The sequence below is a fragment of the Cervus elaphus genome, chromosome 12 (genome assembly GCF_910594005.1).
Source record: "Cervus elaphus chromosome 12, mCerEla1.1, whole genome shotgun sequence".
Classification (NCBI taxonomy): domain Eukaryota; kingdom Metazoa; phylum Chordata; class Mammalia; order Artiodactyla; family Cervidae; genus Cervus; species Cervus elaphus.
In genome coordinates this window covers 95,059,878-95,086,754 of record NC_057826.1, presented here as the reverse complement: position 1 = coordinate 95,086,754, position 26,877 = coordinate 95,059,878, and the positions used below count along the sequence as shown (strand labels likewise).

Here is a 26,877-nt window from a genome sequence, read left to right as displayed (position 1 = left end):
GAGCAGTGAATAATCAGCGTCTCCTTCCCCAGATGCTATTCACACTAGGGGTTTCTAACACGCAGGTCTCATCTTGCCACTAGCAGGTCACACTCACTCACCACAGGCTCTGAGGATGTGAGTGATCCACTGTTCACCTAGGGGTCTTAGAACTTTCTTTGTCTTGTTCCTTTCCTCTAGCACGTGCTATGTGGCTAACAATGAGACATGTCACTTATCTCCAACACTCACCCATTACTTCTAGATAAACTGGTTGGATGAAGGGCCTCAAAACACTTTCATTATTCTTCCATAAAATGTTCAAACATCTTCCTAACCAACTCACCAAGTAGGGATCTGGAAGCATTTAAGACCTTTCCAAGCACTGGGCCTTCTGGCCAATGTTTGTGATTACAGATGATATTCAAAGAAGTCATAACTGAACTTTGTTTGAACCCATGAAACCAGGAGAGCTTTTCTCAAGAGACAGAATGTACAATGGCAAACATTTTACAAGTTAATTAGGGACAGTCAGAATTTTTGGAGCTATTTACAAAGATAGGCAGGCACAAAGAGAAGCTCCGCTTTGCTCTAGAGAGGAGAGTCTGTGAGACCCTGGCTGTGCTGCACTCTTTGAGTACACCATGAGTAGGAAGAATATATAACAAACTTAATGAACACAACTGTGAACTGACAATTTAGTTGAATTTTATACACGCCAAGGACACTCAGAAATGCACAAGAGTGGTGGGAAGATGGTGTAAGAACTTGAATTAAAGCCTTTGCTTGATACAATGATGATAAAAAGGAGCGAGGACATAGTGGGAAGGGGAAAGGACACAAACATGATAAATGGGTAAATGTCACATCAGAACTGATGCACAAGACATCGTTGCAACAATGTTGAAATGCTGTTTTTGTGCTTAAGGAATAAAAATAATGAAAAGGTCAAAATAGGGAAAATCAGTTTATCTGGACCTTGAACAGGCTTAGAAACAGAATTCTGCTTTGACATTTAAGACAATCCAAATCTTATCAAGATTATAACTTCACTAAAATTTGTCCTCTAAGCTGACAAAATTAGTCTTTTCTAAACCACCTGCTCTCCCCCCCGCCCACCACCACCCCGCCAAAGAGGAATTTTGATGGATGGATCGAGAGCACAGTAATGAGAAAACATATGTAAAAAGTCAAATAAGCCTGGCTCTCTCTGACATACCAGCCAGTCTATGAGCTTGGATGTCACTGTCTATGAGTGATGAGCTAATCAGCCCTTATCCCCTTCGTCCAAAGGGGAAGCACTGACTCTTTTAGTCTGCTAGTGCTGTTACTGCAAAGTTCTAGAGAATGGGTGATTTGAACAACAGAAATGCATCATCTCACAGTTCTGGAATCCAGAAGTCCAAGATCAAGACATCAGCGGGGCTGGTTTCCTCCGCGGCCTCAGCCCTTGGCTCGGAGATGACTGTCTACTCCGTGTCTTCACACGGTCCTTCTCTGCGTACGTCTGGGTCCTAAACTCTACTTGTAAGACACGAGTCATATTAGGACTACCTGCCTCGTTTTGCCTTAATTACCTCTTTATTTTTTTCCCAATTATTTTTATTAGTTGGAGGCTAATGACTTTACAATATTGTAGTGGTTTTTGCCATACATTGACATGAATCAGCCATGGATTTATGTGTGTTCCCCATCCTGAACCCCCCTCCCTCCTCCCTCCCCACCCCATCCCTCTGGGTCATCCCAGTGCACCAGCCCCGAACACTTGTCTCATGCATCCAACCTGGACTGGTGACCTGTTTCACACTTAATAATATAGATGTTTTGATGCTGTTCTCTCAGATCATCCCACCCTCACCTTCTCCCATAGAGCCCAAAAGTCTGTTCTATACATCTGTGTCTCTTTTTCTGTCTTGCATATAGGGCTATCATTACCATCTTTCTAAATTCCATATATATGCATTAGTATACTGTATTGGTGTTTATCTTTCTGGCTTACTTCACTCTGTATAATGGGCTCCAGTTTTATCCATCTCATTAGAACTGATTCAAATGTATTCTTTTTAATGGCTGAGTAATATTCCATTGTGTATATGTACCACAGCTTTCTTATCCATTCGTCTGCTGATGGGCATCTAGGTTGCTTCCATGTCCTGGCTATTATAAACAGTGCTGCGATGAACATTGGGGTACATGTGTCTCTTTCAGATCTGGTTTCCTTGGTGTGTATGCCCAGGAGTGGTCATCAAGACAGTGTGGTACTGGCACAAAGACAGAAATATAGACCAATGGAACAAAATAGAAAGCCCAGAGATAAATCCACGTACCTATGGACACCTTATCTTCGACAAAGGAGGCAAGAATATACAATGGAAAAAAGGCAAACTCTTTAACAAGTGGTGCTGGGAAAACTGGTTAACCACTTGTAAAAGAATGAAACTAGAACACTTTCTAACACCATACACAAAAACAAACTCAAAATGGATTAAAGATCTTAATGTAAGACCAGAAACTATAAAACTCTTAGAGAAAAACATAGGCAAAACACTCTCCGGCATAAATCACAGCAAGATCCTCTATGATCCACCTCCCAGAATATTGGAAATAAAAGCAAAAATAAACAAATGGGACCTAATTAAACTTAAAAGCTTTTGCACTACAAGGGAAACTAAAGCAAGGTGAAAAGACAGCCTTCAGAATGGGAGAAAATAATAGCAAATGAAGAAACAGACAAATAATTAATCTCAAAAATATACAGGCAACTCCTCCAGCTCAATTCCAGAAAAATAAATAACACAATCGAAAAATGGGCCAAAGATCTAAACAGACATTTCTCCAAAGAAGACATGCAGATGGCTAACAAACACATGAAAAGATGCTCAACATCATTCATTGTCAGAGAAATGCAAATCAAAACCTCAATGAGGTACCATTACACGCCAGTCAGAATGGCTGCTATTAATTACCTCTTTAAACACCCCTCTCCAAGTACAGTCACATTTTGAGGCGTGCGGATTATTCAGCCCACAACAGACTCCAAGGAAGTGGAGACCAAGATGGGATTTGTCAAAAGGTGCTTCTCGCTCTCCAGTGTCCCCATTATTTGCACACCACCACTCCTGGCTGTGAGCTGTGCAGACGAGCAAAGGTTCACAACCTCCCCTAAGGCCAGCAGTGATTTCTTGATTTGAGGCACCACAGTGGGGTCTACCATTGACTTCAGAGTCCTTCATAGAAACTCATGCGACAGTCAGAGGGAACCCCCAGCAGACTTTCCTTTTCTCTTTTCTCTGGCCAAACTGTACTTTCTGAGTGGATATTGTGCCTGCATGGGACCCAGTGCAGCTGCGTTTTCAAGGTGTCTCTATCATTTCACTTGGAAACACAACATTTTCGCAAATTTTAGCTCAGCTTTCCAAAATGTGATTGCCATTGGCAATATCTGAGACAAAATATGCAGGGTATCAAGTTACATGGAATCAAACAGTGAAAATGCTATTCCTTCTTGATCATTTTTTAGTTCTTTCAATTAAAGGAAAAATAAAGTGTCAGTCTGGGGCTAATATGTCTTTAACACATGACAGGAATCTTCCTAACAAAGACAGAAGACCTTAGGTCAGAGACTTTAGGAGGTATAAATATTAAGCTGGAACTTAATATTGTTTAGTCTCCATGACATTTATTTTCTATCACTAGGGAGGTGATGAATATCCATGTATCTTTTAAAATTAATCTGTCTTAAAAACCAAGTTAATTTAAAGAAAGTATTAAAGGAATCATAGTACAGGTGGTATTTAAATATGGCAAAAATCACACAGGCCATTTTTGTATGGGTAAGTTGCAAATGACTGAAATCTGGGAAAATCTGCTTCATTTCATTTAATTCTATCAACAACTCTATGAGGTAAGTTTTATTCAGCACATTTTCACAAAGATGCAACTGAGGCTCAAATAGTTTGTTGTTCAAGATCACCCATCTAGTTATTTGCAGAGCCCAAAATCACATGTAGGTGCTGTTTGACTGCAAAGCTGATGCTCTTAACTACTAAACAATCCCACCTGTTCATCAAGCCCACAACAACTTTTTCAGTAAAAGAACCTAAGGGCCCAGAAGAAAACCCCTCAGGGGTGGGCCCGTGGCTCAGGAAGGCTGGCTCAGGTGGAGGTTTAACTGCTGTGTGAATGAGCACCTCTTCAGTCAGTCAACAGATCTGGACCGAGTGTCTGCTACTGTGAGCCAGTAAAGTTGGCGCTGAATTAGTTTTTCTGGGAGGAACTAAAGACAAGAGTTCCCAGGCAAGAAAAACAAAAGTCAAACAAAGCAAAACAACCCATAGTGGGGAGCCTCTTTTTTCCATGGAGATCAACTCATGGCTTGAGAATGATATAACAACCAAAAGATCACCCAGACTTGTCTGCAAGCCAAGTGTACCGATCTTCTGCTCTGGACCAGAAAGTAAATATTAATGCTCTCCTCTCTAAGGGAACATTGCACCATAACTACTTTAAGGCATGGGACTCTGTAAAGAACAAGGTAGGAGGTTCTCATCCAGTCTCTGCTGGTAGGAGTTTCTTAGTGTTGGCAGTAGTTCCCACTAATTTTGCCAGAATAGTCATTGCAGTCTTTTAAAGACTTTACCGAGGAGGACTGCCAAGACTGAAAATTCAAACTGCGACACGGATCAGAGTCCAACTCACTGATGCTTCTCCACCTCCCTATACGATCAATCACAAAAAGAGATGATCTAAAAAAACCCTGCTGGTCAGCAACTGCCACAAACAATTCTGTAATTTCTACAGTAGCAGAACAGCAGCGTGAAGAAGGCAATTATATGCCTCTCTGCCACCTCCATCAGTTTGCGGGGACTCCACCAGCAGCCACATCCGAGAGGCATCCACAGAAATCCAGCATTAGCAACTACGGGCTGCTCCTCGTCATCTTGGAGACCTTTTCCCACTTCAGCTGGACCAGAGAAACAGAAACTCCCTAAACAGAAGCCCTCTTTGTAGAGTCAGTTTGCGAGTTTCCCTCTATATCTTTCTTCTTTGTGAAGTGTTCCCAATTTAGGGGGGAGCACCTGGAAACTTTTGACTAAGTATTCCCTGAGAGTCTCCCCCACGTAGTATCTTGGCACTGACTGCCACTTGGCAGGGGCAGAATTCCCTCTAGGCCTAAGCAGACGGGATGGTTTGGGCTTCTATCAAAACGTACCATCTACTCAGTAGATGCAGCCAGCTTGACCACAAGAAGCTATTTTTAATATCCTCTAAAAATATGCTGGGCACCATCACATGATCACATTTGTTCCCCTCATATGGGTTGAGATGATGTGTAATGACAAAAAAATATGAAATGAATCCTTCTAAATAATTTTAACAATTATTAATCCTAAAGTAACTATATACACTTTTAAAATAAAGCATATATATCTAAGGCAGATTATTTACTCAGTCAGATGAACAAATAGATTCTCAGAAAAAGGTTTCCTAAGGAATCTCCAGTCTACAGGTTGAAAAACCTTACATTATGCCATGAGCTCCTTGAAGATAAAGCGATGTTTTGTTTAGATTTAAATCCCTAATGCCTAGCCCAGTGCTTAGCCCATAGAAGTACTTAATAAAAAATAGATGCATGGGAGGCGTGTTGTCTTAGTGAACACGTGTGGGGTTCATGGAGCACTTATCATGTGCCAGGCACTGGTGTAAGGGCTGTACATGTATTAACTCATCTCGCCATCGAACAACCCTAAGGGGTAGACGTTTTTACCATCCACATTTATAGATGACAAAACTGAGGCTTAAATATCTTCAACAGCTTGCTCAAGGTCACACTGCAAATAATATTAAAAGCCAGGATACAAACTCATATTCTATTGTTTTTCATGTTTTTAAATGTAGCTTCACAGAGACCATAACTATGGATATTCCGTGGGGCCGTGGGCACTGCTGACCGACCAAATTAATAGGATGCTACTTGTGGTATACATATACAATGGAATATTACCTAGCCATATGAAAGAATGAAATCATATTAAGTGAAGTCAAACAGAGAAAGACAAATATATGATATCACTTGTGGAATCTAAAAAATGATACAAATGAACTTATTTACAAAACAGGAACAGATTCACAGACATAGAAAACAATCTTATGGTTACCAAAGAGGATAGCAGGGTGAGGAGAAAGACAAATTAGGAATTTGGGGTTAACATGTTTGTGTTTGTGTGTTATCATTCAGTTGTGTCCAACTCTATGCGACCCCATGGACTATAGCCCCAGTCTCCTCTATTCTTGGAATTTTCCAGGCAAGAATACTAGAGTGAGTAGCCATTCCCTTCTCCAGGAGATCTTCCTGATCCAGGATTCCCTGTACTACAGGCAGATTCTTTACTGTCTGAGCCCCCAGGTAAGCCCTAACGTATTTACATGTATTTAAAGGATGTATTTATATATAATATAGGTAAACCTGGAGGACCTACTGCATAGCACAAGGAACTATATTCATTATCTTGTAATAACCTGTAATGGAAAATAATCTGAAAAAGAATATATATACATATAAATGAATCACTTTACTGTACACTTGAAACTAATATGACACTGTAAATTAACTATACTTCAATTTAAAGAGGCTTCCCTGATTGCTCAGCTGCTAAAGAATCCACCTGCAATGCAGGAGACCCTGGTTTGATTCCTGGGTCAGGAAGATCTACTGGAGAAGGGATAGGCTACCCACTCCAGTAATCTTGAGCTTCCCTTGTGGCTCAGCTGGTAAAGAATCTGCCCACAGTGTGGGAGACCTGGGTTCAATCCCCGGGTTGGGAAGATCCCCTGGAGAAGGGAAAGGCTGCACACTTCAGTATCCTGGCCTGGAGAATTCCATGGACTCTATAGTCCATGGGGTCACAAAGAATCGGACATGACTGAGTGACTTTCACTTCACTTCACTTCTTCAATTTAAAAATAAAATATAAATCATAGGATGCTGCTTTGACAGCTCCACCTCATTTGAGGAGGAATGTGTGCCTTTCATGAAGAAGCATTAATGTCCTTGTCTCTAGGCTACTAAGAAACAGTTTCACAAACGTGCATCACATATGTATATCCTGCCAGTCCCCAGCTGACGTATTTCAGACAGTAAGCTCTCACCTGGCCTTTAAGGGGAATGAGAGAGGACCTGAATGAATGATTGAGTGAATTTCTGGAGGAAGGCTTTAAAGGACATCAATTACTTTTCTGGCCGGGGGTTTTGCGGCTCTATGGTAGGCCCTTCCAGGAAAGAGAAATCTGTCAGGGCTTTGTTTCCAGCAGTGGAAGCATCAGAATCCATCAGTAAAAGACACCAAGATGTGAGGGAGAGGGGCGGGGGAGGCAGAGGCTGGCCCAGGGCGATCAGTCTGATCCACTGGTCCCCACGGCTCTGCGTGCACCAGAGTACAGGTACCAGGGGAGATGCAAACAGACACGGGGGGCATGATCCCTCAGGCTTAGGATGGATGACAGAAGATGAGTGTGGACGTCAGTCACCACAATACAACGCCAAATGGCACCTCTGTTTGAAAAAAAAAAGATTTGAACCAAGTGTTCTGGGAAGAGAGAAAGAGGTCAGATGATGCCAGCTAGGGGAAGCAGGAAATGCCAGCCTCTGAACTAGCTGTATTTTGATTGACAGAGATTAGCAGGGGAGGACTTTCTACGCAAGTGAAGCTCCCTGGTGAGGCGGTGGGAGCGCAGGCAGAGGAGAACAGGCAGTTCATTCTGCTTGATCAAGCAGCAGTTGTACACTGGCCAACTCTGCACTAATCTTCCCTTGGCTGGCACATTATTGTATTTTTTTTTCCCCAAAAACAAACGTTGTATTTGAATGCCCTGAGGAAGGACATGGACTGTGTATCCATCATCCTTCTCCACTGTCTGACTTAGCATTCGCATACTTGTGTTAGCTGCTGTCCTATAGGTTTTAGGAGGGGATGAACCCTGTTTACTAAAGTAGAGAGTGTCTGAGGGCTTGTCGGGGAACAAGGGAACAGGCAGGAGATCATCACCTGGAATTAAGGCAGAGAGAGTCTGGGGAGTGGTGTATGGAAAAGGGGGAATTTGATGGGGGAAAAAATCCACTTTTATTTTCACTAACTTCTAGCTGAAATTTAGCATTTCCTTCCCTTTTGTATTTGAATGAAATTGTATGAGCAGTATGTGTGACTTTGTCACCAATAAATTCACAGATGATTCCACATATCAATAGTTGTTGCAGATTTCACATACCAATCTTAAACTACTGTCTATGTTCAATACTTTGACATTACAGTAGTTATGAGACTTAAGCCAGATCTAGTCATTTAATGAGTTAATGAAGAAGTAATATCTTACTATATAAAAAATTTGATACATATTTTGATATAAATTCCATCTAAATGGTTTCCTTTATACTCATATGTGTTTTATTTACACATTTTAAAACATTACTCTGAGAAGGAGCCCATAGTTTTCACTAGACCATCAAAAGTGGCCATGACACCAAATAGGTTAAAAACCTTTGCTGCAGGTAGCTTGCAACCATATAACATACATGCACACATAACATACAGTCACTTCAGTCGTGTATGACTCTGTGTGACCCTATGGACTGTAGCCTACCAGGCTCCTCCATCCATAGGATTCTCCAGGCAAGAATACTGGGGTGGGCTGCCATCCCCTCCTCCAGAGGATCTTCAACCATGTAACAGAGAGCTTTAAATATCTTTAGAAGTGTGAATTTAATCTCATAGTCCAATGGGAGCCACTGAAGGTTTTTTTTTTTATGTCAATTATTACTTTTCAATAATCTGATTGGAGCATAATTACTTTTAATCAATGTTATTGAGGTATTGTTGTTTAGTCGCAAAGTCTTGTCTGACTCTTTGCGACCCCATGGACTGTAGCCAGCCAGGCTCCTTTAAGCATGGAATTTCCCAGGCAAGAATGTTGGAATGGGTTGCCATTTCCTTCTCCAGGCAATTTTCCTGACCCAGGGACCAAACCTGAGCCTCCCGCCTAGCACACAGATTCTTTACCACTGAGTCACCTTGGAGGTCCTTATAAATATAATAAAGCATATGCCTTTAGAAATTCAGTGAGTTTTGACAAATGTGCAGATATACATGTAACTACCACTAAAATTAAATACAGTTTGGGTAATAGAAAGTAAAATTTCAAACACTGTATGTCCTGCTCTTGCATTCTCAAAGGATCCCCACTCTGGGCTCACAAAGACACTAGTTCTTCACTGAGGGACCCAGAACCTGAGCTTTCAGGAGAACAGTCCCCAGAACAATGTAGGTTCACAAAGGGATGGCTTATTGATAATAAGGGACTTATGTATTCATGGGGTACATACATGAACAGCCTAATGTCAGTCCTCACATGTCTACCTATAAAAATTTATGTAACCTCTATCAAGATCACAACATCACACTGGTTAAGAAAGGGCCAGAATCTGAACGTCCGTTTTTATTGACTGATTGCATGCAATGCTACTAACTTACTGGTACATGGATTGAGGATAGCTGTTTTATATTACCCACAGCTTGCGTTATATTTTATTGAAACTCTTGAGAACTATAGACATTCATTTAAAAGAAAAAAGTCTCCCATTATCTCCTGGGACTCTGGGAAATCAGCGCAATTTAGTTTGCCAGGCCCCACAAATATTTACTGAGATGGCAAAGACAAAACAAAGTCATAAGACTGTTTGCATTAGAAGTTATTACATTAGCTGCATTAGGGTAGGTTTCCACACTCCAAAAATAAACTAGGCTTTTCCCTTTTAAAGACATAAAAATCAATCATTTTAGAACAGCTCTCCTAATCTTCTTAAAGGGCTTCCTGGTAGCTCAGCTGGTAAAGAATCTGCCTGCAATGCGGGAGACCTGGGTTCGATCCTTGGGTTGGGAAGATCAGCTGGAGAAGGGATAGGCTACCCACTCCAGCATTCTGGCCTGGAGAATCCCATGGACTGTACAGTCCATGGGGTTGCAGAGAGTCGAACACAACCGAACGACTTTCACTTCACTTCAGTTTTCTTAAGGAATGCTGAAGTTATTACTGAAACACTTCAAACATTTTTTTTTTAGTGTGTGAAATAAAATTGAAAAGAGCTAATTTTCTAGGGGAGTATATTTGGGGGGCTTTCCTTGACTATTATACAAGTATTTTGTTACATGCTTCCTTGTATTACTCATGTAAGGAAAGCAAATTACACGAAGTAAACACATATGTTCCAATATAAGCTTTTTGCAAGAATGTTCATAAGCCTGTCACTGCATAATGATGATGACAACAGAGGTAAGTAATATACGAGTGATACAAATAATTTTTCCCAATGTAGATGGTGAGTCTTCTAGCATTTGATAATAATAGTTCTCATTTGTTGGATGCTGCCTGTGAACCAACATAGTATAAGACAATTTATTTACATATATGTTCTCATTTAATCCACCCAACAATCCTAAAAACAGTATTAATATCCATACTTTTTACCAACGAGGAAACTGAGATGCACAGAGCCCTAAGAGGCAGATCTGACTCTGCCTTCCAAAATTCTATTCCTTCCACTTTCTCATCTTTTTAAAAAATTTTTCATATAGTCTTTATTTCTATGATTTTATTTTATTTTCCTAATCTTATCCAGCAATATATCACTTACTATCTTACTTTCTAGAGTTTGTTAATTGTGCTTCAAAATCTCATTTACAACACCTGAATTGAAAGGTATGAACCAAGAGTGATAGATTCTATTTTACAAGGGAGACTCTCATCTTTTGTAACTGGTGAGGAGTGGATTCTGAAGGAGAGGACCCCACCACCAAGCTCCCAGGTCTAGTTGGCTTCATTCTTCCCTCCGAGACCTATACTCTGAGCTCCTTCGTTTGTTACTATAGACTGAATGTGTGCCCCCAAAACTCATGTGTTGAAACCCTAATCCCCAGTTTAATGGTATTTGGAGATGAGGACTTTGGGAGGCAATTAGGTCATGAGGGTGGAACCCTAGATGGGACTAGAGAGTTTTTAAGAAGAGACGTGAGCGAATTTGCTTCCGCTCTGGTCTCTCTGCGGTATGAGGATATGACTAGTAGATGGTATTCTGCAAACCAGAAGGAATCCCCCACCAGACACCAGATGTCTTGATTTTGGGTTTCCCAGTCTCCAGAACTGTGAGAAATAAACGTCTGTTGTTTACTACACTTTGTGGATTGTATTCTGTTACCATAGCCTGAACTAAGAAACTTGATCCCCAGTTACTGCACAGCCATACAAATGCACCTAAAGACTATACCTCATCATCTTCCTTTCTCTCTTTTTAAGCTATTCTTAGTTATTCTTCCTAAGAGCATGTTTTTTAGGTAATTTAACAATAATGGCAGAGAACGGCCATAGAACGACTGCAGGGCCTGCTTTAATTCTCCGTATAGTGCAGTGAACAAGCACATTCACAAGAGGTAATCAAAAGGAAACGAGCTCTGACTCCAACTGTCCCTTTAAAATTAGCTCAGTTTCCCTTTCCTGGGAATGAAATCCAGCATGTTCCATGACTTTACCGCTCATTCTTGGGAAACAGGCCATCTCAGGTCACTTTATGTCACGAAACAGTGTCCATGCAATAGTGAGGATGCCCCGTTCCACGCAATACAAAGAACTCTTTCTTTGATTTAGTGTTAGATTTCCTCTCCCAGCAAGGGCAGAGTTCCAGCAAGGGTGGTGGTGGGCCTTTTCTTACTACCAACCTGCTAAGCAATGCCCGTAGGTCCTTGGGGTTAGAGGGAAGAGGGAAAGGAGTAGAAAGTTCTTCCTTGACTGGTGTCATTCTAAAGGGCTTCATGCTATCTGGCATGGGAGATGCTTAAAGCTGATTCTCCCATAGGGATCACTGTGGATTCCTTGGAAGTTCCCTTGGTAGGTCCCTCACTCTGCTTGAGAAACCAACAGTTTCTCATTAAATTTCAGCAACTTCCATTTTGATTTGTCTCCTCAGCCTTTTTGGTACCTGATAGATATTCTATTTCAGAATCTCAGTCCGCATTTCCTACTTAACAGCCTATAATATTCACCATTACATAAGGCCTACATATTATGGTTCCTTGTCACTTGGACAGACACTTTGAGTATAAGTGTAGAATGACATGCCTCTCAGCCAGGAAAACTACATATTAAAAATGTTGTCTGGCCCTTGTTACAGTAACTGGAAAATTTCTCATGTTTATTTTCTTTCATTCAATTTTTTTTTTGTGTGTGTGTGGTGTAATGCATGACTTGTAGGACCTTAGTTCCCTGATTAGGGATTGAACCTGGGCTCTAATAGGGAAAGCGCTGAGTGCTAACCACTGGACCTCTAGGGAATTCTCTCAAAGTTTTGTTTTAACTACAATTTGAAAATGGATTGTAATGCCTCTTCCGCAGAAATTGATTCTTTTTTCAATTCGTTCCACATTTTAGTGGTTTTTAGTAAATAAGAACTCTTAACTCTGGTCATCCTATGCTTAGACCTGAAATCAATTCTGTCTCTCCTTGCTGATGGAAAATTTTCCTATGAGCTCATCATGTTTTACATTTCCCTAAGTTAGAATGCAGGTGAAGGCATAAACTCAAATTCCTAATCCCCAGACGATCTGCATCCTACCAGCAGATCACTGCACCATTCTTGGTCAATATCACCTGTGCTGTTGATGCACTTATCAGAGACCCATTGGAGTCATACTGTTTAAAATAACAGTAGCATGTTAATCTTTAAACACTCTAATCCCTTTCCCTCTCTCTCACTCTGCCCTCAGAATTATATCAGAGACCACTGTAGCAATTGCCTCACCATGACAGTGACTAGGGTAAGGAGAGGGTGGCATCTAAGATGAAAAAATTTAAGGAGGTCCTCACTTCCGTGGTCACTGAAGCTCTGTGTCTTCAATTTGCACCCTGGGTGCCTCACTCACCTTACCCTAGTCCTGTCTCTGTGTTTCAGATCTGCATTTACCCAGTAGTGCTCCTGAGAACCTTCTGAGAGTCAGACACTGTTCCTGATTGTGGACATCAGAAGGAGAGCAGTCAGATAAAATTTTATGCCCTTAGTGGATAGTAACAAGTGCCGTAGAGGAAGATACAGCAGCGAAAGGGAATAAGGAAGGGCCAGAGTGGAGTAGGGGGTGTCATTTACAATAGGGTGGTCAGGGGAATCCTTATTGAGAAGGTAATATTTGAGCAAAGAATTGAAAGAGGTAAAAAGTTTTTGAACACTTTCTAAACTGCTCAAAATATTTTCTGAATTTGTTGCCAATAGTTTATGATGAATATATTTTACAAAAATACCTGGCTTCTCTTGACACATCCAAAGATCTGGCAACATGGAGCCCCCTCCCTGAACAACAACGAGATGAGCTGAGAGGGCTGGCCTCTCTGCACCGTGCTGGGGCTTTGTATGGAACAAAAAGCTTTCTCCAGCTCTCCATCTGCCTGCCTTGCTCTATTACATCACTTGTCTGTCCCTTGCAGAATCCGAATTTGCAAACTTTGGCAGGAATCCTTAAGAGAGAACTCAAGTGCTGCCAGCCTCCCTCCAAGTAGTGATTTGGAGGCTTGGTGGCTCTGGAGATGAGAGGGTCTGCTCACCAGACCCCAGTAAAGTCACTCCACTAATGAGGCCAGGTGGCCTTGACTCTGGACTCCAGAGATGAGGGCTGTTTACTTAGTTGCTTCAAGCCGAAGGGAGAAGGTACTACTGGGCTGTCCTCTCGCACAGTGACTGGCAATACCAGAACTTCGTTAAAACCCTGCTACCCTAGTTCACACATGTTCTAACTTTCAACTAGTCCTTTTCTTGGAGCAAAAGAAAAAAAGTATTCTGGGGTGTGCAATGCATGGTTTCTGTCTCAGCAGAATTTTAATACAAGCAGTTGCAGGTCTTTGAAACCCCACCTACCTGCTGGCACATGTCAGGCACAGGAATTTTCCACTTGGGTGAGACGCCTGTATGATCACTGAAACTACCCTGCGGAAGAGATGTGTGGTGACAGATAACACTGAGACACTTCTGTGAAGTGACAACAGGCCCCCATCCAACTATCACATATTCCTTACATTCTTTAGCTGGAAGTTTGTTTCTGTAACTCTGCTAAATTGGGCTTCCCCAGTGGCTCAGCGGTAAAGAACCGGCCTGCAATGCAGGAGACACAGGAAACTTAGGTTCGATCCCTGAGTCAGGAAGATCCCCTGTGGGAGGGCATGGCAAACCCACTTCAGCATTCTTGCCTGGAGAATCCCATGGACAGAGGAGCCTGGCGGGCTACAGTCCTTGGGGTCACAAAGAGTTGGACATGACTGAAGTGACTTAGCGTGCACGCACTGCCTATATTATAAGATCTTAAACTGAGGCCAAGTAGGTGAGAACAAGTTAAGATTTCTTAATTTCAATTTATGTAATAATCGCCACTGTGGAAAAAGAAAGAAAAGAGCGAAGTCAGGATAACAACAAGATCCTACTGCGTAGGCAGGGAACTATATTCAGTATCCTGTGATAGGCTGCAATGGAAAAGAATATGTATATGTCTACCTGAATCACTGTTGTATAGCAGAAATTCACACAACATTGTAAATCAACTATATTTCAATAAAATTTTTACAAATTTAAAAAGTACTAAAAAATAATCTCTACTGTGAAATTGCATGAAACTAGTTTTGTTATAAAATGAAAAAAGCTGGGACCACTGTGACTCTGAGTCAGACACACTATGTTTGTTTGACAAACGATTTAATATTCTGGATGTTTTTCAATTAACTTGCTATGTTTACACTGGATTAAAAACTCTCAAACCCTGCCTAGTGTATAGAGTACATCACGTCTCTGCTTTATTTCACAATCGGTTAAAAAGAGAGGAAAACTAGGGAGGGGGAGCATATTTCCAACCTTAACTCCAAGTTGGGCATTGGGATATTGAACTTTCATGTTAGTAAAAATGAAAACCATGGATAAACAATTAGAATTATTTTAAAGACAAGTTTGCAAATAACTAGCAGGCCACTCACGTAACATGAATATTAAAGGCAGATGAATTGAGGGGAAACATTTTAGGGTGACCCAAAGAAAATCTGTGAAACAGGAGAAATTTCTCTTTGGGGTACAAACTTTCTTTTCTCGGTACTTCCTTCATCTTTATCAGCCTGTCCTGCCCACCACTCCCCCTCCACAGTTCTCATGATCAGACGTTCTTCCACACTTCAGCCTCCCCCTGTCAAAGCATGGGCCAATGGGAAGGCACAAGAAACTTGCAAAAATCTTTTTTAAAAAGCTCTGGTTCAAAAATTGCTACTGATTTTAAGAACGTGAGGGAAAGAAGGTCAAGGGAAGAAAGACTGTGTCTCCTTACAAATTCTTATGACTTATTTCTTCCCTGGAGCACATTTTTTTTTCAAAGGATGCAACCATTTTTACAATGGAAGGTTTTTGTAGTTTTCTTTTGGGTATCAAACATTAAGCAGCAGGGACTTAGCAAAAGGAAAACCAAAAGAAACTGAATTTTAATTTTTCCATTAAAAGAAATCTTCAGAGTTTTTTAGTCAGCCTGTGTCCCTTTTCATTCATTTTTTGTTTTACTTATTAGACAAACTTACAAATAACTACTGACTCAAACCCAAAGCTTGAATACTAAATCCATATTAACTTCAGGAAAATTTAATTTTAGTTTAACCCTCCATTTTCAAGAAACCACATGTGAGAGAGATATTATTTTAAAATATCCTTAAGATGCAATACGGACATTTCACAAGAAACACATTTTTTAAAAAGACTAAGGAACAAAATGGGTACCAGTGTCTTTGCAGTGACCTAGAAATCATAACACTGGTGAATAATTCTGCTTTTCCTGAGATTTAACCTGCTTACCTGTTTCCCTTTCAGGAGTCATTACGAAGCTGCGGCAGTGTCTCAGATGTCCACAAACATGATGGAGGCCAGCCCCTGTCCTCAAGGCCATGCATGGTATGAGAAAACCACTATCTTTTCTCCACCTTCTGTGACCACCCTTCCCTCTCCACCCCTGGCATCTTTTTCCTTCCTGCAGAGGATGAGCTTCTTTCTCTGACTCCTGGTTCCATGGGATCTTAGTTCCCCAACCAAGGACTAAGCCTGCGTCTTCTGCATTGGAAGGCAGATTCACAGGTGCTTAACCACTGGCCCACTAGGGATGTCTCTCTTTTCTCCTTTGGACCATCTTCCCCTCTTCCTATAACTTCCTTTTGGGCTAAAAACTTGCACCCATCTCCCCTGTTCTGAGACCCTTCTTGACACTGTGCTGTCACTACAAGATACTACCGTCAATGTTCTTTTCCTACCAGTCACCCTGAACAAGGACCCTATAGCTGCTCCAACATTGCTTGCAGGAAAATCACCCAGAGTGCATCTGCATTCGAAGGCAGACTTTGAGTCAGTGAAGGCCAGAGAATCATCATTTCTAATGAGCACCCGGGTGATGCCCATGTGGAGGACTCTCCAGTCAGCACATTCACTTTATTCATGTATTCCTCACCATTTCTTCCACCTCCCTGAAATGGTTCCTAAAAATCACCACTGATCTTCTTACCCTCATATCCAATGGCTCGTCCCTTTGTTCTTAGCATCTTTAATCCGTCCACAGTATTGTTTTCCACAGTGGTCACTTGCCATCCTTCTCTTGAAATTTCTTCTCTTGGATTCACTGATATGATACTCCTTTGGCTCTTCTTTCATGGGCAACTCCAGTTTCCATTGGTTGTAGCCCTTCCTCCTCCTGTGACCTGAAGGAACCTAGTCACCCCCAAGTGACAACCCTCCAATTCAGTATTTGCTCTTTGGTTTACCTTTGTCTCTGTTCTTTCCCTCAGGAACTATCTGATTTCATGATCGCAAAGTGCATTTTTCAGATGCATGTTTCTAAAGGGACCTTTGCCCCAAATCACATTCCAACCTCCAGCTCCACCTGGACAAGCTGCTCATAGCTGAAACTTAGGTTTTAAACCAAACTTGAGACCTAATTTCTATGGCTCATTTTTCTGTTTCTATGAGTGATATCATTATTACTCTGGTCACACAAGCCCCCAATCTTTGAGTTATCCTTGGTCTTCCTGTCTCTTTATATTCTCTCAGAAATTCTAAGCCAGAAGGACAGGGAAGACAGCTCACAGGGTCCAGCAATGAGTGAGTTGAGAGTACTGGACTGGGAGGTTTACTAACCACATTTCCAGCTACAATTTAGCAACACTTTTATATCCTGATGATAAATCTACATACAGCTCAGCTAACTCACCAGCTTAAACCCACCAGCCTGTTTTTCATCTCCCCTGTTCTGTACTTTCTCTTTTCATTTGCATCCACATCTCCTATTTCCTTTTCATTCCTCTCCTATCTCATTCTTTCTTTTTCTCTTTCTCTTCCATTGGTAATCAATCAGACATTTTCAAAGGAATCATGGACTTCTCTCATGGTACAGTGGATAAGGATCCACCACTGCAGGGAACATGGGCTCCATCCCTAGTCCAGGAAGATCCCACATGCCATGGAGCAGCTAAGCCTGTGTGCCATAGCTCCTGAACACGAGAGCCACGACTCCTGGGTCCGCGTGTGCCGTGAGCCCACATGCCACTGTAGTGAGAAGGCCGTGCCCTGCAATGAAGAGCAGGCCCTGCTCACCGCCGTTAGAGAAAGCCCATGCACAGCAACGAAGATTCAGTGCAGCCAGAAGTAAATAAAATAAAGGCAATCACATTCCCTTAGCCTCTCTCAATTCGAACTCATTTAGTGAATAATATCTCTCCAGTCCTATCCATCTCTCATCTAGCTATCTCACATTTTGTTTCCTCACCATACTCATTCTCATCATCCTTCCAAATCTTAAAATAGTTCCAGGAGAACAAAGACCATCCCTATATTATTTTGTCTTGTATCCCCTTGGTGTCTGACATGAAGTGGTCAGTAAGTGCTTGTGAAAGGAGGAAAGAGGGAAGAGAAGGCAAGGGGGAAGAGAAAGAATACAATCCTCATTTGGCAGATAAGTAAGTAGGGCTCCAAGAGCTTAAGCAACCTATCTACAGTCATACGCTTGACTGATGACGGAGACAGTCTGCTACGTCTGTCCTGTCTGAAGCTAAAGCCTGTATTAAGGACACTGCCTCAGACGATCTTATTTACAAAGCAGAAACAGAGACACAGAGAACAAGTGTAGGATAGCAAGGGGGGAAAGGGACGAGATGAATTAGAAGATTGGGATTGACATATATAAACTATTACTACTAAGCATAAAATAGATAACTAATGCAAACCTACTAGATGGCTCCGGGAAGCCTCCTCAGTGCTCTGTGGTGACTAAGTGGGAGGGAAGTCCAGAAAGCAGGGGGTCCATGTCCACATACGGCTGATCGACTTTGCAGTACAGCAGAAACTGAGGGAATACTGGAAAGCAGCTATACCACAGCAAACATTTTTTAAAAAACCTTTCTTTATCCCCAGCTCTGTATTAGGTGCCCCAGGAGGAGACAAATACATACAAGACAAGGGCTCTGCCCCCTAAGAAGTATGTAATTTAGTAAGGAAGTGAAATACAAAAATAACTGTAATATAAAGTAGGGTGTAATCATGAGCTCACATTTTCTAAAAAGATTTGATGAGTACCTACTTTCTTGGTAAATAATTTTAGAGTGTGACAGAATAAAAAAGTTCGTAAACAGTGTTCAAGTGGAAGGCTCTCCTCTTCCCTGGAGCCTTGTGGTTGACATGACTAAGAAAAAGAGTCTTGAAATTTGAGCATAGCGAACTTTCCCTCACATGTCAGATCCACAGGCCCAAGTTAATGGCGATTCCATCGTAGTTCTCAGCCTAAAACCAGATTCAAGGCACTTAGCAGCAAGTCTTAACTGCTGGCTGCCAAGAGCAGAAACAGTGTCATTTAAACATGCTGCCAGCTTACTGTCTACAAGTTGTCTACAAGTATTCTACAAGTTGGTACAAAAGAAGAAATTTCTCTAAGGCCTGGAAGAGAGAGAAAATTACCTTTTTTTTCCCCCCAAACCTAGAGCGGACACACAAGTAGGTCTCTTTTGTAATTTTTCATTTTCAGATGGTTTATCGCAAAAGTATTTGATCTTCAGAAGAAAAATTGGGCAAGTCCTTCTGGTTGCTTAGGGAACAGAATGACTGGGTAATACGTTCAAAGTCACACAAGCTTATTAGGGTAGAACTCAAGCAGCAAACAAGTAAGCATTATAGTGGGGTTAGTGTGTGGTGCAGCTCTGGGATGGAGAAGTTTAATATCATAAGGGTAAGCATTAGCCATGGACAAGCTGGCGCCACATGTGCTTCTTACATTTCTCAGTTTGTGCCAGTTTGGGGCCAAAGATTTTCATAAAGCAAACATTTCAGAACAGAGGGAATAATGGTGTTGGGGTAACTGGCTATCTAATTGGGGGAAAAAAAAGTTAAATCATTGCCTTAACCCTCCATGGAAAAAATACAACAGGTGTGCTTAAAAATTTAAGTAAAATTTTAAACTATGTAAATAGTAGAAAAGGTGTGGAATAGGTGGATCATTTTCCACCCATAGGTAAATAAAGGTCTTTCAGCATGACACAAAGGCGGAACCGTGAAGTACAGGATTACATTTAAGGACACTTAAGAATGAAAAAAGAAAACTTTATATTGCCAAAAGGTGCAATAAAACAATGTCAAAATTAAAAACTAGAATATATTTTAAAGTATGAGATATTTACATTTCTATAGTCATTCAGTTCAAAAAGGAGGAAATACATCCATGCTATAAAGAGATAAGTAAAATAATTTTTTAAAAAGTTCCACAGTTTCTCAGCTAAACAGATGGCCAAAAAGTATAAGCCTCATCATATTTAGTTACAGCAAGCATATAGGAAAATGAGCTTCATGTAGGACTGGTGAGAGAATAATTGCTACCATTTTTGTGAAGGACACTTTGGTAATTTGTACCACAAAACCTTCAAAATAGACACAGCAACTCTACTTGTAGGAATTAATCCTAGAAAATTATTAGAAAAACACAAATAAATTTATGTCCAAAACATTTATTGTGGCATTGTTTATAACAGTGAAAACTGAAATCATCTAAATGTTGAATATGAATGAATTAAATATATGATGATCCAATCATATAGCAGAATATCCTGCTGCTATTAAAAAGATCACAATGTGAATATGCTTTTACTGACACAGAAAGCTATTTAAGCTGAAGCTCCAATACTTTGGCTATCTGATACAAAGAGTTGACTCACTAGAAAAGACCCTGATGCTGGGAAAAATTGAAGGCAGGAGGAGAAGGGGACAACAGAGGATGAGATGGTTCAATGGCATTACTGACTCAAATGAGTTTGAGCAAGTTCCAGGAGATGGTGAGGGACAGGGAAGCCTGGGGTGCTGCAGTCCATGGGGTCACAAAGAGTAAGACACAACTGAGTGACTGAACAAAAACAAGTTACAGAAAATCCCATTACACAACAATTTTATAATTTCTTTTTTATAAAAAGAATATCATGTTTTTATGTAGAATCTAAAACAACGATATAGACTAACTTATTTACAAAACAGAAATAGATCACAGACATAGAAAACAAATTTATGATTATCAAAGAGGAAAGGGCCAGGAGGAATAAATTAAGAGTTTGGGGTTAAAATATACACACTACTATATATAAAATAATCAACATGGATCTACTGTATAGCATAGAGAACTATACTCAATACTTTGTAGTAACCTATAATGGAAGAGAGTGTAAAAAAGGAGTATATATGTATAACTGAATCACTCTGCTATATACTTGAAACTAACACAACACTGTAAATCAACTATATCTCAGTAAAAATCTTAGAAATAAAATTAACTAAAAATTAGAAAGGATATCAGACAACAAAACATGTATAACAACTTATTTTACATTTATTTAGATATATATGCATATTTATACACGTATGTGTGTGCTAATGAGCTCCCCTGGTAGCTCAGCTGGTAAAGAATCCATCTGCAAAGCAGGAGACCCCGGTTCCATTCCTGGGTTGGGAAGATCTTCTGGAGAAAGGATAGGCTATCTACTCCAGTAATCTTGGACTTCCCTGACGGCTCAGCTGGTAAAGAATCCATGTGCAATGCGGGAGACCTGGGATCGATCCCTGGGTTGGGAAGACCACCTGGAGAAGGGAACAGCGACCCACTCTAGGATTCTGGCCTGGAAAATTCCATGGACTGTATAGTCCATGGGGTTGCAAAATACATTAACACATGTGTATATGTATTGATACATACATACACAAGGAGAGAGAGAGAAAAAATGAGCCAGACAGTTCAATCCCAATGCCTTTGAGGATCCAGTATTAGAAACTTGTATTAGATTAACATGAACTTCAAGATCTTTGAATGTTCAACACCCTCCCCTAAGTTACTTCTTCATGTTTCCAATTGCCTCGGCACTTCTAACCCACTGTGTACCTGTCTTGTTTCACCTCATGAAACTCAGAGGTAAATCTTAGTCCTTTCACAATAAATCCACTCACACTAAGCCTCTGTTGAGTTTTTGCTGACTTTATTGGAGTTTTAAGGAGAATGATGGTGAGCACTTGGACTCCTATCTCAATAGCTCTTTAGCCATTCTCCTGATTGATTCCTGGGAAGCTTTGGTGCCTCCCAACATCTGGCCCCAGAAGGAAGGTAATAGACTAAGATTCTCTCTTTATCATTAGATATGTGTGTATATATGTATCATATATATGTATTGTATATGTACATGTATATGTGTGTATATATAATTATATATATATGTATAAAATATGTATAAAATATCCTCTGGCTCCCTGGATATTTAAAAATCCAGAAAGCAATTATTCAAAAGTTATCAGGGGCTATCACGACTCAGTGGAAGTTCAAATGACTTTTATACTCTTCATACTTTTCTAAATTTTCTGAATTTTTTAAAGCATGTATTATTATTGGAATAAGAGGGAAAAAATTTAACTTATTTTTATTTTAAAGGGTAGAGGTGTAGTACTAAAAACAAAGCAGTTTTTCTCTGCATTCGTTCACACCTGACTTGCAGAAACCCAGCCCCTTCTAATTTACCCCAAATTGTTTAAGGAGCCTGCGGGAGGCATCCCACAGGCACCCTAAAACCAGCCATCTTGGGTACCACATTAGTCTCCCATTTGTTGTCTGTCCTGCGGTGACCTGCCTCACCAGGAGCCCAAAGGACATCCCTCCTCATGTGGCCCTCAAAGAGCCCCACAGTCCTGCTGGTCAATGCCCTCCAGCACCTCAACCAAAGGACCAGAGGTCTCCCAAGGCCACCACCCCTTATCTTTGCCCAAACTGACCTTCTACTGACTTGCTTTTTTGCAGCTACTGCAAAGGACCCTGGTACGTTCCAGAGCCAATAGTGGCTTTCCCCCTCCCCTTTCCACCTTTGGTAGAAAGGAAAGATAAGAAATAAATAGGGATTAATGTCCAGAGCAGTTGGGCAGTTTCTCCTTCCTCTCAGGCTACAGAGAACAGGAGATGCCTGCCTTCCTGGAGGTCTCGCTGCAAGGCCCGGGCAGAGGCTGCCTGGAGCAGCTGAGGGGCTGGCTGGGCCACCCACACAGAGAGGGCAGAAGCCTCTCTGTCTCCCGGTCTGCTTGTTTGGTGGAGCGGTGGGAGACCAGGCAGAAGTACCCAAGTGAGCACCCCAAGTAGATTATGAATGACTGTCCCACTGGCCAGTCCATGGAGCTGTGCCAATACACTCTCTCACCAAGGCTGAACCTTGTTGTGGCAGGGTCACCCCTTACAGCCCACCCCTCTGCAGAGGGTGCATGGGTGAAGAGCACTACCAAGGCCGTAAGCTATGGCCTCCTGTGACGGTCTTCACCTGGCTTCACAGCCTCAGGATGGGGAATATACAAAATCTGGGGTCAAGTCTCAAAGGGCCTGCGTAGGCGAAAAACCACACTAAAGACATAGGTTTCCAGAGAGAAAAAGAATCTCAGGATCTCAGACAAATTGGCTTGCCCCAGGCTAGACTAGGCTTGCAGCTATGCTTTATTTAGGCCACTCACCTGAATAATATTTTATTAATAATATTATCTAGCACTTATATGGGGTTTCGCTGGTGGCTCAGATGGTAAAGAATCTGCCTGCAATGCAGGAGACTCAGATTTGATCCCTGAGTTGGGAAGATCCCCTGGACAGGGAGACCTGGGGTGCTGCAGTCCATGGGGTCACCAAGAGTCAGACACCATTTAGTGACAGAACAGCAACACTCACCTAAAGGGGTGAGAGAGTGACTATGGATATATCCCAGGGAAGAACATTCTAGGCACAGGAAATAGCCCAGCGGAAGATTCTTAGCAAGGGAGGTCGCCCAGTGTCTTCAATCAAAAGCTCATGTGGTTTGGGTTCCCTTAGTGGCTCAGTGGTAAAGAATCCACCTGCCAATACAGGAGACGGGTTTGATCCCTTATGCAGGAAGATTCCGCATGCCGCAGAGCAACTAAGCCTGAGTGCCGCAACTTTTGAGCCCGTGAGCCCCAGAGCCCATGCTCTGCAACAAGAGAATCCACCTCAGTGAGAAGCCGGAACACTGCAACTAGAGAGTAGCCCCCACTGTCCTGCAAATAGAGAAAGTCTGTGCGGCAACAAAGACCCAACACCCCAAAAATAAAATGAATTAATAAAATTAAATTGAAATTACATATATTAAAAAAAATCTAAAGTGGTTTGGTGCGGACTAAGTACATAAAGGAAAGATATACCCATTTGAATGCAGAGTTCCAAAGAATAGCAAGGAGAGATAAGAAAGCCTTCCTTAGTGATCATTGCAAAGAAATAGAGGAAAACAATAGAATGGGAAAGACTAGGGATCTTCTCAAGAAAATTAGAGATACAAAAGATGGGCACAATAAAGGACAGAAATGGTATGGACCTAACAAGCAGAGGATATTAAGAAGCGGTGGCAAGAATACACAGAACTGTACAAAAAAGGTCTTCATGACCCAGATAATCACGATGGTGGGATCACTCACCTAGAGTCAGACATCCTGGAATATGAAGTTAAGTGGGTCTTAGGAAGCATCACTATGAACAAAGCTAGTAGAGGCGATGGAATTCCAGTTGAGCTATTTCAAATCCTAAAAGATGATGTTGTGAAAGTGCTGCACTCAACATGCCAACAAATTTGGAAAACTCAGCAGTGGCCACAGGACTGGAAAAGGTCCGTTTTCATTCCAATCCCAAAGAAAGGCAATGCCAAAGACTGCTCAAACTACCACACAATTGCACTCATCTCACACGCTAGCAAAGTAATGCTCAAAATTCTCCAAGCCAGGCTTCAACAATACATGAACCATGAACTTCCAGATGTTCAAGCTGGTTTTAGAAAAGGCAGAGGAACCAGAGATCAAATTACCAATATCCACTGGATCATCGAAAAAGCAAGAGAGTTCCAGAAAAACATCTACTTCTGCTTTATTGACTATGCCAAAGCCTTTGACTGTGGGGATCACAACAAACTGTGGAAAATTCTGAAAGAGATGGGAATACCAGGCCACCTGACCTGCCTCTTGAGAAATCTGTATGCGGGTCAAGAAGCAACAGTTAGAACAGGACATGGAACAACAGACCGGTTCCAGATAGGGAAAGTAGTACGTCAAGGTTGTATATTGTCACCCTGATCATTTAACTTATATGCAGAGTACATCATGTGAAATGCCGGGCTAGATGAAGCACAAGCTGGAATCAGGATTGCCAGGAGAAATATCAATAACCTCAGATATGCAGGTGACACCACCCTTATGGCAGAAAGTGAAGAGGAACTAAAAAGCCTCTTGATGAAAGTGAAACAGGAGAGTGAAAAAGTTGGCTTAAAGCTCAACATTCAGAAAACTAAGATCATGGCATCTGGTCCCATCACTTCATGGCAAATAGATGGGGAAAGGACGGAAACAGTGACAGACTTTATTTGGGGGGGCTCCAAAATCACTGTAGATGGCGATTGTAGCCATGAAATTAAAAGATGTTTGCTCCTTGGAAGAAAAGCTATGCCCAACCTAGACAGCATATTAAAAAGCAGAGACATTATTTTGCCAACAAAGATCTGTCTAGTCAAAGCTACGATTTTTCAGTAGTCATGTATGGATGTGAGAGTTGGACTATAAAAAAGCTGAGCACCAAAGTAATGATGCTTTTGAACTGTGGTGTTGGAGAAGACTCTTGAGAGTCCCTTGGACTGCAAGGAGATCTAGCCAGTCAATCCTAAAGGAATCAGTCCTAAATATTCATTGGAAGGACTGATGCTGAAACTGAAACTCCAATACTTTGGCCACCTGATGCAAAGAACTGACTCAATGGAAAAGACCCTGATGCTTGGAAAGATTGAAGGTAGGAAGAGAAGGGGATGACAGAGGATGACATGGTTGGATGGCATCCCCAACTTGATGGACATGAGTTTGATTAACCTCTGGGAGTTGGTGATGGACAGGGAAGACAGGCATGCTGCAGTCCATGGGGTCGCAAAGAGTCAGATATGACTGAGTGACTGAACTGAACTGACGTACATAAAGTAAGAGATTAGAGAGATTATAAGGTAGAGATGGTATGGGTCCTGTAGTCTATTGTCATTTACTGGGTAAGATGAGAAGCCATTGAAATGTTTTGCTAATAATAATCACAGTAAAGTTGTTGATTTTATTTTAGTGGAGCTAAGAAGAAAAGGAAATATTTTTTATAGCCATGTCCCCTTCTTGGTCCCTGTAGACATCTGAGTTTGCAATTCCCGTGACAGTTCATAGGAAAATCATAAGACAGGACAAAACATGTGGCTTTCTCCACCCTGATAGGCAAAGCCAGTCATACTGACTAACTTTCCGAGATATGCCACCTTTGCTGGTTTCCCCGCTCTTGCCTGTGGAGCTTCAGCCGCACCACTGCACTCTCTCACTCCTTGTAGCATGCATTTGTTTTCCTCTGCTTGTCATTCCTTAGCTCCCTAATCACCTAGAAAGTGAAGTCGCTCAGTCGTGTCCGGCTCTTAGCGACCCCAGGGACTGCAGCCTACCAGGCTCCTCCGTCCATGGGATTTTCCAGGCAAGAGTACTGGAGTGGGGTGCCATTGCCTTCTCCGCTCATCACCTAGGGTCTTCCCTAATTCCCTGTTGCAAAGCCACCACTCTGGAGGCTCCAATCAGGTATCTATTCTAGGTCCCAACCTGGCGCTGCCCTACTTTAGGACTCTCACATCACTGACAGCAAAATTTATAATCTCTTGCAAAGGAACTTGTAACACCCTGAAATTTACTTAGCAACCACACCCCAGAGGTAAACTCTACAAATGGAGCCCTTATTTGAAATGTGCTTTGAGATTAAAGGAAGCAGTTTCACTTCTACATCCAAAGTAAACTTCTCTGAAATTAATTCACCAATGAGGAGATTAGAAGCTAGGAACTTAGCCTAAAAAGTTATATATGATTTTGGAAAAGAAAACAAATTTGACCAATAGTATTTGGCAGAATGCAGTGTGTGAAAAAGCAAATGAGTGCAAGGTAAGTCAGTCAACGTAAGTTTGTGCCTACATTAATATCCCCAGTTACAAATGACAACTCAAACTCATGCGACTGGTTGATGGAACCAATTAAACAGGAATCCATATATTTTACCTTGTTTATAGAACTTTCTGGAGCCAAGTTATTTCAAAATATTTGGACCCCGAGCATACACCAAAAGAGTTAAAAGAACATGACTAGACGCTAGAGTGGATGCATTTCTTCCTATTCCTTCCTCCAGGAATAGCCAGATCCCTGTGCATATACCGTATGTGAACAAGCAATAGAACTCTGAAAGGCTGAAAGAAGACAGACCAGCTAGC

At 41.5% G+C, this 26,877-nt stretch overlaps 1 protein-coding gene across 17 annotated transcripts in view; it reads right to left on the bottom strand.

The window, feature by feature from the left end:
- LOC122704944 (SH3 domain-binding protein 1-like) overlaps positions 1 to 18,488 on the bottom strand; it is a 90,346-nt gene extending 71,858 nt beyond the window's left edge. For 5 of the 17 annotated variants that reach the window (XR_006343986.1, XR_006343985.1, XR_006343987.1 and 2 more), the window contains exons 1-3: positions 16,581 to 18,278; positions 15,884 to 15,958; positions 13,925 to 13,993 (exon numbers count right to left, since the gene is read on the bottom strand). Coding sequence is in view for 2 of the 17 variants with exons in the window: in XM_043920087.1 (XP_043776022.1) it covers positions 13,925 to 13,993; positions 16,581 to 16,586 (75 nt within the window). In the remaining 15 variants the exon portion in view is untranslated. Of the gene's footprint in view, positions 1 to 425; positions 1,501 to 13,924; positions 13,994 to 15,883; positions 15,959 to 16,580; positions 18,279 to 18,298 lie in introns of those variants that run through there. The other 12 variants (XR_006343988.1, XR_006343998.1, XM_043920087.1 and 9 more) reach the window with 7 other exon arrangements.
- Positions 18,489 to 26,877: the final 8,389 nt, after the last annotated feature.